The sequence below is a fragment of the Manacus candei genome, unplaced genomic scaffold, assembly GCF_025592945.1.
Source record: "Manacus candei isolate 608988 ecotype Guabito, Panama unplaced genomic scaffold, ASM2559294v1 h1tg000057l, whole genome shotgun sequence".
NCBI lineage: Eukaryota > Metazoa > Chordata > Aves > Passeriformes > Pipridae > Manacus > Manacus candei.
In genome coordinates this window covers 12,598,341-12,610,784 of record NW_026138105.1, presented here as the reverse complement: position 1 = coordinate 12,610,784, position 12,444 = coordinate 12,598,341, and the positions used below count along the sequence as shown (strand labels likewise).

General features: G+C 56.8%; 1 protein-coding gene across 4 annotated transcripts; it reads right to left on the bottom strand.

Annotated features, from left to right (window-relative positions):
* Positions 1-1,724: 1,724 nt before the first annotated feature.
* TBC1D20 (TBC1 domain family member 20) lies at positions 1,725-11,912 on the bottom strand. Of its 4 annotated transcripts, none has more exons than XM_051802950.1 (8): positions 11,754-11,912; positions 9,294-9,479; positions 8,121-8,204; positions 6,451-6,637; positions 5,564-5,665; positions 4,971-5,112; positions 4,166-4,350; positions 1,725-4,028 (listed from the first exon to the last, which is right to left on the bottom strand). In XM_051802950.1, exons 1-8 carry the CDS (start codon positions 11,794-11,796, stop codon positions 3,755-3,757), a joined length of 1,203 nt encoding a protein of 400 aa, XP_051658910.1. In that variant the 5' UTR covers positions 11,797-11,912; the 3' UTR covers positions 1,725-3,754. The 4 variants fall into 4 exon arrangements, with proteins under 4 accessions (XP_051658910.1, XP_051658911.1, XP_051658908.1 ...); XM_051802951.1 differs by having other exon boundaries at positions 8,121-8,201; XM_051802948.1 differs by lacking the exon at positions 11,754-11,912 and adding an exon at positions 10,227-11,253.
* Positions 11,913-12,444: the final 532 nt, after the last annotated feature.

Genomic DNA, 12,444 nt, shown 5'->3' with positions numbered 1-12,444 from the left:
CGGACGGGCGCCAGCGCTCGGGGTCACCTTTGTAGTGTCGTGTTAGTGAAGGGTCCCTGTGTCTGTTGTCTTGGAGAAATAGGATTTTAGCTGAGGGGCAGTCGTGACCCCATCCGGGGGTGTGACGTGGCCGACTCTTGCTCTGCGGAACAGAACCTCGGCTAACGGTTATCCTGACTGTTGTGATTATGGAATAAAGTGTGTTGGTCTGCTCCCCATGGCTCTGTCTCCTTCTGTGCCAACTCACCCCCTCACAGGAGAATTTGGGGTTCCCAGGGGTATGGGAGGTCCCCAGGGAGATGTGGGATTCCCAGTGGCCAGCATCTGGCTCCCAGCATGTCACCCTGAGCCCGGGTTCCCATGGGCTCCCACACGGGGTGGGGGTTTTCACCCTCATCAGTCAGAGTGGGATGGGTGTCCCTGGGAGCAGTGTGAGCATGTGCATATATGTGCACGTATGTGCATGTGCACACACAGCCCCACCCACGTGTGTGTGTGGCAACCCCGACAGCGCCCCCGACTCCGTTCAGCCAGGGGGAAGGGGCTGGGTGGGGACACCGGGGGCACAGGGGAGGGAGGGGACCAGGGTCGCTAATCTGGTCCCGCAGCAGGGCCCGGGAGGATGGGGGGGTGCAAGGGGTCACATGCCGCTTTCGTCACACGCCCCCCCCCCCTCACCCTCAGCTGTTGCCACGGCAACAAGAAGAACCCGGAGCATCCCCGGGTACCGCCAGCCCCTCCCACGGCCCCGACGCTGCTGGGGACCACAAGCTGTCCCCGGGGGATGGAGAGGTGCAGGGGGGTGCCCGTGTCCCAATGACCCCACAAGTCTGCAGGCTGCACCCACCTGCCCGGGGTGGTGCCCACTCAGGCAGTGATGCTCCAGCATGGGGTGACTTTGCTTGGATCCCTGGCTGTGGGATCCAACTCCTGCCCAGGGACACCACTGGGAGCAGAAGGTCCTGTGAGGCTGCTCCAGCCACGGTCATAGCTCCTGTTGCCATTGCCCTCCTGACCTTACCCAAGTCTGGGACTGTGCAGGGCCAGGTGTCCAGTTCCTGGTGTCCAGCATGGCCTGCACAGGCACATGCACACACTGCTGCTTGCCTGGCTCTCACTCATGTGGCAGCGGCCTCTTGGCTACCCCAAAGGTGCCACATAATTCGTCACTGCTCCTCCTTCCCCCCTACTACCCAAAGGATGTCCCTCCCAAAGGGTTCCCAGCACTACTGAGGAACTTGCTCCCGGAGAAGGCACAGGGAACTAAAAATAACCAGCATGTCCAGCAGCCTCGAGCCATCCAGCCGAGCCCGCTCCCAGCCTGGCAAAAGCGGCTGCATCATCCCGGCTCAGCAGAGCCTGCCCTGGGAAGTGGGCACCGTGCCCGGGATCTCCTCCCACAGCCAGGCACCCGGCCCGGGGTGCAGGAGGGGCTGGGAGGTCAAGCTATTTACAGCCCCATGCTGCTGATGGGGGGGGACACCCCGGAGAGCTGGTGACACACACAAGGCCTGGCGCTGGCCCAGAGGTGGGCGGATGGAAGGAGAACAGTGACCGGGGCACGCACGTGCCCTTTGGCTCTGCTCCTGCTCCTCTTCCCATGGGGCTGCTGGGTGTGAGGACACGCAGAGCTGGCCTGGACACCACGGAGAAGGTGCCAGCTCTGGGCCACAGGGTGCCACGACAGCAGATCTGGCAGCCCCGGCCAAGGGGAGGGCAGGAAGTGTGTTTAGTAACTGTTTATTTTACAGTTTCAGGGTTTGTAGAAATCTGCATTTACACGGGGTGTGTAAGTCTTTGTACAGAGTTAAGTGAAGCACCCACAGCAACTGTCTCCTCCCAGGCCCTTCCTCCCCCGGGGACAACACAAGAACTAAAGTGCATCATGGCCAGGGAGTGGAGGGGCTGCAGGGGCTACCCCCGGGGGGGTCCAGCCATCCCCTCCTTCGGGGCAGTGTACAGAGGAGTCTTGGGCCTTCCAGCAGCACCCCCAGGTCACCACACTCTCCTGCACCACCGGTTTCTAAAGTGCTAAGTGACCCAGCCCGCTGTCCTGCTCTGGTGTTCCAGGGGGTGCTGAGGGCCAAGAATGGGCTCTGCCTTCAGCCACACCATGAGGAGCCCCATGACCAGCCCTGGCTCTCTCCATGGGCACTGGCACCAGTGAGGAGAGGAAGGAACAGGCCTTGCTGCCCTGCCTGGACAAGGGCAGATTTATACCCTCCAGATTTCACCTACAGAGAACTGCAAGTTCTGCAAGAGAACTCCTGCTCAGAGCCTCATGGGAACACAGGTCAGGAATGACGACTGCACACCTGCCCTCTGGCCAGAAAGGCACAGCCCCTCCATGAGCGAGGGCTCACGGGGCAAACCAGAACATACCCAGGGCAGTTATGGGCCAACAGGCAGTGGGGTAGGACAGGGGGGTGCTGAGCTTTGCAGGGCATGAGTTTCCTTCTCCATCCTCAAATCCTTAACTCTTCAACCAACACCTCCTTTTCAGGTGTGCAGCCCCTGGGCACGGCACAGATGGCTTTGGGCACAACAGAGCAATGATGGGGAAGCGGGAGGGAGCTGTGAGGGACAGGTAAGGGCACTTGAGGGAGGTTTAGCAGCTTGGGGGAGAGGTAGAGGCATATAGTGCCTATTGGCTTTGTCTCAGTGGGACACCAAGTTCTCTAGGAGGATTTGCTGCTTAGCTTGGAGGGCAGGGAGTGCTGGGACTGCCAACAGGGCTGTGATGCTGAAGCCTGATGAACTTGTGGGGGAGGTTTATGACACATTTCCTACTGAAATGACTTCCATCCTGTGCAAAGTGTTTCACAAGGTGGAAAAAGCCTTTCTCCATGTTAGTGCCCACTTCCAGAGCTGGTAAAGAAGTCTGCAATATGTGTCCACAGTACCACTAAGACTTGTGGTGATGTGACCTAGCACATGACAACACACAGCCTTGGCAGGGCAAGCACACTTGTGCCTCACCTCACTGATCCCAGATAAGATCATGGTACTGCCAGCACAGGAGCGGCAGTGCCCAAGAGCTGAGCTAAGGTCTGCTCCTGTCCCCTGCCCTCCTCTCCCATAAACAGATCAGGCTGCAAAGATGAGGAAGCAAAAAGAGCCAGGGAGTGTTACACACTGGAGAGAAGCTAATGGCATGGCGCTGATGGGGGTGTGTGAAAGGTTTGGCTCTACTCAGAGGGTGCCTACAGGACAGAGAAGGGCTGGAGCACCAACAAAGCTGAAGGCAGATTGCAGAGCATGCTGGAGCAATGAGGAGCCAAAGGGCTGCCCTGTTCCTCACCAGTGCAACAGCCCTTCAACCCCACACACGCACACAGCCAGGCCAAACCCTGCTGGGACACTCTCTTGCAGGCTCTCACTCCCACCACTCTTCCCCAGTGGAGAACGCAGGATCATTTCGGCACAGCCCACACACAGCTCTCCCTTTGTACAGTCACCTGAGCACAGCCTGAACAGCCAGACTTGTCCGTACCTCCGGTTCTTCCCGGGTCGGCGGCAGTGCCTGTCTGCTCACCCCTGCACGGGGAGAGGGGAACAAGGTGAGCACGGTGTGGGGAACCGTCCTGCCAGGCTGGTTCCCTCAGTCTCTGTCACAAAGGCCAAAAGTGTCACTGGACGCAGCAAGAATAAAAAATAATCTTCAGGCAGGTCATTTCCGGGCATGTCCTCCATCAAACATCAGCCCTCCCCACCAGGGAAGGACGTCGTGACAGGGAAGGCCATTCCTCTGGATTCAGGGGAAAATCTGCAGTTCAAACTTAGGTGCCCACTCCAATGCACTCTTCACCACGGCCAGGGCAGCTGCTCCCAGCGCCACCGTCAGCCCCATCACTGCCAGCTTGACAAAGCGGTTGGTCCGGGGCTTTGTCAAGATGGATTTTGTCCGCTCCTCCCCTCGGAGCCGCTCCTCCCCCCGGAGCCGCTCCCTGAAGCGCTGCCTCAACACAGTGTCTGGTCTCTGCTGCACTGATGCCAACTCAAAGTCCTTAAAAGTGGAAGCCGCAGTTCTGCAAGAGGAGGAACAGGTTAAACAGTGTCCCCAGCTCGCCTCAGGGACCAGCCTCCAGCCAGGGAGGAAGATCTCCATGAGGAAGCAAGACCTGGCAAGGGGATGTAGGGAACACAGGGGTTGGCTGGCACTCACCGTTCCGCCTGCTGCTGAGCTGCCTCCTTGGCGAGTTCAGATGGTGGGAACTGGACAAAAAGGTCTCCAGCTTTGCTGATCAGAGACTCGTAAGGAAGGTCCTGTGGGATCTGGGACAGGAGGTGGTGGACAGAGGCCATGTCACACTCGCACTCCAGAACTTCCTGCTGCCTGTGCAGCACGATCTGCAGAGAGGAGTGAGGACAGATGAGGAAATGGGGACAACTCCTTGGCACACGCTGGCACTTGTTTCAGAGCCAGAAGAGAAAAACATTTCACTTCCAGCTGAAAGACCTTCTTCAAGAGGACACACTGCAGTGAAGCATTAACTGGTTGGGAAGAGAAATGCCAAACCTTTCCTTAGACTCTGAGACCATGGAAAGCCTCTTTCAGGACAGTTAGGTCTGTCTGCTGAGCAGAGCCTGTTGTTGGCAGGCCAGAGCCACAGGCAGAACCTCAGCAGGGCTTGACTCCACAATTTGCCCTCAGAGGTTTGGATCCCCCATAGGAGGATGGGAAGATGGATGCACAATGCAGGGCTGTCTCCAGCCAGGCAGCATGTGCCCAGAAGCAGGGCAAGCATATGAAAGCAAAGAAAAACGCTATGACACGCTGCCTCCATGGCACTGAATCTGTTGTCCCAGTCTGCACATCTGGACACCTCCAGGCTGCTCCAAGTTCCCCAGGATCCCACTTGCCCTCTGCCATCACCAGCACTGGGTTTGCCAGCCCCCCTGTGCAGCCCCAAACTCCCACCGCCTCAGAACGGCGCAGTTAATCCCTGACCCTTTCCAACAATACCTACCACAGCAGCAAAATAAATGGGCATCAGCGGGTGGCAAGCCAGGAAGAAGTCATATAATCGCACGACGTGCCGGAAGTCAGACAGAACGTGGCCAAACCAGGTGATCAGCCAGCTGAGAGCAAAGATGGTTCCCACCTCCGCACTGCGGAGAGAGAGGACCGTTAGGTCAGCCTGGAAACAAAGGGCTCCGGACTGACTCTTCCTACTCACCTTCCTGCTTCTGCTTTGATCTGCCCAGACAACACTTGTGAGTCCCTAATGCAAAACCTGGGAATCATCCACAAAACTAGCAATGAACTACACCAAGGTCCTACCAGCCACACAAGTGGACATATGAAGTGGTTGTGGCACTTTGGACAACACTCTCCCCAAATTCCCCAGCCTTTCCAATATGGACTGCAGACCACTGGGATGAAGATGGTACCACATAAAAACCCTCCATACAGGCAGCACAGGTTTGGGTCTGCTCTGAAATGAAGTGCCACACAGCTCTGGAGTGTCACTATTGGCTGTGGAACAGTTGTTGACTCCCTGAGGAAGCCACTGTGGTGGTAACCCAAAACCCAGGAGGCTCTGAGGGAAGGTCTGTGTACCTCTGCATGAAGTCGTGCACCTCAGGGTTCACCTGGTCTATGATGGGCATCAGATAATTTAAAATGTGCTTGGTATTATCCATCGTTGGGTCCATAAAATCCCTGAGGAAAGATTTAAAAGAAGCTTCGTCAAGCAACCACGGCAGCGAGCTCTCCCTCCAGGGAGGCAGCAGAAGGAAAATAAATGTAAGTGCAATAAACAGCCTTGATGGCAAGGTGGCCCCCGGCCCCAAGGAATTCTGTCTCTTTGGGACAGCCTCCTTCCTGCTTGTCTGGGACTCACAGGGCTGACCTGCACAGAGAATGCAGATCCAGACATCCAGACCATCACACTGTTGTCAGCTGACAATTCTTATTTTGCTTCAGCGCACACATGAACTGTAAAGCCCTTCCAACACCCAAAACCTGACTCCCTGCCTGGGAGAGGAGGGAAAATCCCTCCAAACCACACCTCCCAGATGGAAGCTTGCTTTCATTTCAGTGCACAAATAGCAGGGACACTGCCCAGGTACAGACCACACTGCCCAGGGCTGTGCAAGGACAAGTGGGAGGCACGGTGCTGAGCCAGCCCCCAGGACGTGGAGAGGCCCTGACAGCCAGGGAGCCATGAATAATGCATGTCAGTTGGCTTTTCCAGCTCCAAGAGATGCTACAAATTAACTGACAGCCTTCAATTATCCCTTCCCCAGGGCACAGCTCCCTGTAAAGCCACGTGCTGTCCTGTGGTCAGGTTGCTCTCACAGCACCCCTCCGGGTACAGGCATGACAGGCAACTGCTTTAACCCAAGGCTCTGCCTTCCCAGTTCCCCTTCCAGGCCAGCTCCACCTGCACAGGTGTTCCCACAGCCTGGGGACACGCAGGTGGCTCCTCTCCTCCCGCTGAGTACCTGAGATGATGCGTTGAGAGCTTTTCCACCAGCGCTGTGGCCAGCCTGTCCCCCACCACCAGGAGGAAGGTGACCACGATGTCATGGTAGCCCTGGTAGTAGTGCAGCTGGGGGTTGCGCTTGAGGACGTGGAGGATGATATCGATGAGCTCCTCCTGCAATCCTTCCCTCTGGTCATCTGGCATCCCTGTGGGGACAGTGCCAGGCAGAGGTGGGACAGCTGTGCCACCTACCAGTGCCTGCTGTGGGAGCGAGGGTGGCTGTGGTGTGCAAGGAGAGCACCTGTGAATTTGCCAACCCACTGGATCCCGAGGGATGTGTTGCACAGGAGGGGGCAGTAAAACTGGCAGGAAAAAGTATCCCAAGCCCTAATCCTGCCTCCCAAAACTCTGCTGGCCTGGGGAAGTCAACCAGTGGTTAAGGTGTTTAATCTTCAGAGCTGCAGAGGCCCTACTTGCGAGGAAGCCACCGTGGAGGATGGGAGCAGATTTTACTGATGTTTGTACAGTGCTGCTGTGAAGAGCAAATTGAGCTGTGCATCCAGCATTGCTGAGGACATTTGAATCATTTTTAATTTCCCAGGAGTTCTAGAAAAAAATTCAGCAGGACCCATTTTCACAGAAACTGTGCCAACTGCATCAGACCGCGAGGCCTCCACCGGCACAACTTTCTACCAATCCCCTGCCAACAACATGTGTTTAGGGACAGGATGTCGCAGGGAAAACATTGTTCCTGTCCTGCACAGCTGCAGCCAGTTTCTGGCAGTCCTTGTCAACAGATAAAATGCCCAAAGGCCAAGCAGAGAGTCCCAGTGGAGATCCTGCAATGACAAAGTTCTCCTTTTCCTCTGCTTCACTGATGCGGCTAAAAATAGTCAGGAGGCTGCCATTCAAGGGCAGAAAAATCCGTAGGAGCAGAGCCTTCAGGAATCAGGCCTGCACACAACATCCACGCTTGCAAGAGAACCACAGTGAATCAACTGTTTACACAAAATAAGAGTGGCAGGAGGGGGAAGCAGATTCTGGCCAGAAATAACGACTGCTCTGCACAGAGAGCTGCTGGATTCAATGTTTTATAAATAACACAAAAAGGCAACAGCCTCCCATTAGAATTAAACAACTGCAAAACCGTTTTGTTCTGAATGTTCTGAATGTTCTATTAAATTTGCTGCAAGAACCTGATTTTCAGGCTGTTTTACAGCAGGAATTGTTCTAAGCACTGACAAACCTGCCTTCCATGCCCCTGAGCTAGACCATGGCTAAAATAAACTGAAGCAAGGACACGTTTCTCCATCTGTCCTAATTTCAGCTGGTGAGGGGGGCAGGATCTGTGCAGGATCCACACAGGATCTGAACCCTCTGTGCTGCAACTGTCTGCTGGTAGCAGCCTGTTGGCAGAGGGGCTCAGCAGGGCAGGGGAAGTGGAATGTTGGAAAAGCCACATCAAAAACCATCTGTGCAGAGGCAGCTGAAGGAAACCGATGGCTGCAGAAGGGCTCCACTGCAAGAAGCAGCTGCTGCGAGCTCACAAGGAAACGGCTTTCTAGAAGTCAGGCTTTTGGAGCAATGGAGTGTCACCTTCTGCAGCCTCCCAGTGAAGTCTGAGCCAGGAGGAGCCCCCTGGCACTGATCTTGCCCCCAGAGAGTGGGAAGAGCAGAATCCCCCCTCACCTGGCGGGAAGCGGCGCAGGGATCGCCGCACGTCCAGTAACACTTGCTGGTAATCCTTGTTGTCCTCTCGCAGCTCCTTCCCTGCTGAGAAAAACAGGAATAGGATTAACACTGAGCAGTGCAAAGGAACTGGGAAGAGAGAGGGGTGAGGGAGCCAGGAGGATGAGGCTGCACCCCCCCCAACACCCTTTCATCATGTCACACACCAGCCCCGTCCCCACACTCGCGCTGCCACACACTCTGACACCAACAGCAAACCAGACAATTATTTCTTTAAACACCACATGTTAAAATGCTTAAACTGACAGCACTCCCAGCATTCCCGGGAACATCCCTGCTCCACAGTTTTGCTGTGCAATTCAAAGCATACTCAGCAGTAGGAAGGGAAATGAACTGTGGAGACCACAATTAATAATTTATTAAACAGAAACAATACAGAAGAAAACCCCACCCAGGGGTAGCTAAGACAGTTATAACAGAAAAGTTCAGTGAGCCAGCAAATTCTGTCTATGTGATCATGTGAAGTTAAACGTTGTCTTCCAGCAGCTCTGGTCACCTCACATCACCCCTAATGTCACCCAGCTCTTGATTGAGGTGAAGGCAAGCCTCCAGATGGCCACAGATTCAGGAACAACAACAAAATCTGTCCTGGGGGCAGCAACTGTAAAAGCTACAGGAGCTCCTGCATTGCTAAGGTTTAAAAACCATGTGGTTATTTCACCAGGAAGGTCATTTTCCCTGCATCTGCTCCGGTCAAACACTGACATGCTTCATGCAACACACTGCTTCCTGGGAGAGACACCTCAGGAGGATTTTGGCCAAGCCAGGGCTCAGCACAGCCACCTCTCCATGGGAGCAACACAAAGTAGGTCTGATTTTTCTGCTCTAGGTGAACTCACACATGCCAGTTAATGCTGGCCACGCTGACCGCATCCACAGTTGATTTCCGTTGCTGTCACTAAAGGTAACAAATGTTGCTTTTAGGAAGTCTTTTCCAAGCCTGCTGTTTACATACGACACTGCGTTCACGCTGCAGTGAGTGCCCTTTTCACATGAGCTTGCTGGGAAACACACCAGCACACGCAGGGAAAAGGCAGGTCAGAAAGCAAGTCCTTCCTCTGGTGACAAAGGTCACCGGGCCGTTCTTCCCAAGCACCCGAGTGTGTTCCGCACCTGGAGGAGGGGGCAGGTCGTCTGTGTTGACACTGAGCAGCTTTGGCCACACTTTGCACCGGATCTCATCCGTGAGGAGCCCGCCCTCGCTGATCGCCATCCGCCTCAGCGCCGCCACATCGATGGGGTCACTGTTCAGAGCCTGGTAAATCTCTGCCACCTTTCTTTTCTTCTTAGCATCGAAGTCTGCAGGGAGATCACAGAGATGGGAACTGACAGGCAGCGCCTGCACACGGCGCCAGCGAGTAACAGCCACTCACAACAATGTCACACACACAAGGGAGATGACACAGGGCAGTTGTCACTGTCACATGCCCTGCCGGGCCAGGACTGACCCTGGCGGTGACTCTCCAGCTGAGTGTTCCCATCTCTGCAGGCTCAGCATCGGGGGCACCTCATAGCCAGCCCGGAACTGCTTCCTTATGAACCCCTGTGGGAGGCCAACGCTGCTCCTCCTGACATGGGAGCCACCAGCACTGCCCAAACGGCCTCAGCTCCCTCTTCCCCAGCGGATCACAGCTCCATGCGGGACAGGGACAGCCCTGCAAAGCCATCCTGCAACTGTTTGCCCTCTGACGTGGCTGCCAGCTCAGGTGTCAACTGTTTCCTAAGAGCAGGACTTAGGGAAGTGTTCTAAAAAGATTAGGACAGCGCTCCCAAAACTGTGTTCCTACTGACTCCCGGGTTCAGCCATCCTAGGGAGAAGCCTGAGCATTTCCACAGACACAAGAAAGGACATCGTTATACCAGAGTTAACCAGTCACGAGCATGTTGACTTCTCTTCCAACAAACACAAACTTGCCAGCTACCAGTACACACAGCTTAGCCAGCAGAAAACAATTCCCACTGTTTTGAGGAGCACAGGAACTCGGGGCAGGGAGGGGGAAAGGGGTGACACACAAAGCACACGGTGCTGGGGATAGACACACTTACAGGACATGAGAGTGCTGCCCAGGGAGCGGAGAAGGGACACTATTTCACACCACATGGTGGAATTTGTCACCGCTGCCTCATGTGAGGAAGGAGAGAGGCGGCCGAGAGCCACCCGATATCCCACACCGATATCCCACACCGGAGGAGTTCCCAGCAAGGAGGCTCTTGCTGAGCAGCTGCGAGGCTGGAGCACAGGATGAGGCCACAAACACTGCCTCTCCCCAAAGGCTTTTCCCACAGATGCAACGACTCTTAGGCTCCAAACGGGATTCGCTCGATAAAGGGACGTGTCCAAATAGGGTTTGGGGTGGGAGGAATTAAAAGGATTCCGATGGAGAAACAGCTGTTTCCCAAGGCCGCGCCCTCCCGGCAGCGATCAGGGAGCTCGTTCTCTGCCCACGTGGCACCTCAGCACTGCCCTGGCCCTCTCCCTGCGAGATCCTGGCTGGAAGTGCCGCTCTCCGCGGGGTCCAGAGGGAGCCGGCGGGTCGCCAGGCTGCTCACGCACACGGGCGATAAAGTAGGTCGAGCAATGGATGCTGTTCCCTCTCAAAGACCCTTTTTAAACACTTCTTGGATCAAAACAAGCTGTGACAGCCTAGGACAGAGCTCCACCTCCCTCCGAATTCCAAGTTCCTGGTAACATTGAATCTCCTATCGCTTACCCAGCCACCACAGTTTCCTTTTATTTCCTTTCCCGCCCCTTGAGCAAGCAGAGTTATTTGCACAACAGAAGCCAGCTCAGCTCGTCCGGTTCCCTATTCCCAGCCAGTTCCCCACCCCCAGTTGTTCCCAATCCCCTGCCACACACTGGGCTGTCATATCCCGACGTCTCGGGAAGGAGAAGACAAAGCCTATGGGAGACAAAACTCCTGTTCACACACAAAGAACTTGAGGAGTAGTGGGGAGGAGGGAGAACGTCTTGCGGGCTCCTCCTCTCAGGCTTACTGACAAATACCCCAACGTTTACACTTTTCAAAGGTAGAGCTGCAAGTATTAAAAAAAAAAAAAGTATTTCAAAAACATGTTTTGTGCAGGCAGAAGACCTTAACTGGCAGGTTCATACTTGGAGCTGAGGGTGCGGGGTTTTTATTGTCCCGAAACTCGGACTGGCCAGTCCCAATCCCGGGCGGGTCTGTCGGTGCTCCTGCAGCCAAAGGCAGCGCAAGGAGCAGCGCTGCGGCCACTGGGCACAAGGCCGGGCCAGCCCCGGCGCTGCCGCAGAGCCCCCGCTCACTGCCGAGAGCGCCCGGGGACCCGGCTCGGCTCAGGCAGCGCCAGCCGCGCCCGGCCGCTCCCGCCCGCCCGAGCCCGCGGCGGCCACAGAGCCGCGGAGCGGGCCGGGCCCTTCGCTCGGGCCCCGGGCCCGCCCGGATCCCCCGGGACACCCCCGGTTCTCCCGCCGGGGCGAGAGCGGCACCGGCCCCGCCCCGCCGCCAGGGGGCGCCGCCGCTCCCACAGGGGGCGCTCCAGCCCCCGCCCCCTCAGCGGAGCCACCGCCCCCCGCCCGCCGGGCCCAGCGCGTACCGTGGCCGCCGACGCCGTTGCGCGGCGGGCTCTGCCGGGCCATGTTCCCGGGCGCTGCGGCGCATTCCGGGCCGGACGCCGGGGCCGGGCCGGGGCTCCGCGCTGCCCGCGCCGTCCGGTCCCGTCCTGCCCCCGCCCGCTCCCCCCGCCCCCCGCCCGCCGGCGCGCGGGCGGGACGTCACGGCGCGGCATTGCGCAGGCGCGGCGCCTCCAGGCGGGTCGCGCGGGCGGAGGGGTGGCCGCGCATGCGCGGAAGGGAGGGCGCAGCCTGCACGTGCCCGCACCCGGCGCGTCCGGGGATTGTTCGAAACAGAAAAGAATAAGAAACAAAACGAAGAAACAAAGAAAAAAAACACCCCAAAATGCCCGCGGCACGGATTAATTCCCAGCGCTGTCCGGGGTGCGTAACACAGCCACAGTGGTGTGGCACCCAGGGGCTGCTGGTGCCCCATAAAAAAAACCTGTAACCCCCCCGAATTCCCTCGGGGCACCGGCAGCGTGGGAACAAGCTCCCAGCACTTCATGTAAGGGCTTGTCACGCCCAGAAAGCTCATTCCACACACAAGCTTCCATGTGCCAGGGCTGACAGGCATTGGGGAGCATCATCCCCTTGCAGTCTCCTCTTCCATCCGCCTCATCCTGGTGCAAACCTCCCTCGCTTGTAATAACAGAAGCACTTGGTTAAATGTCC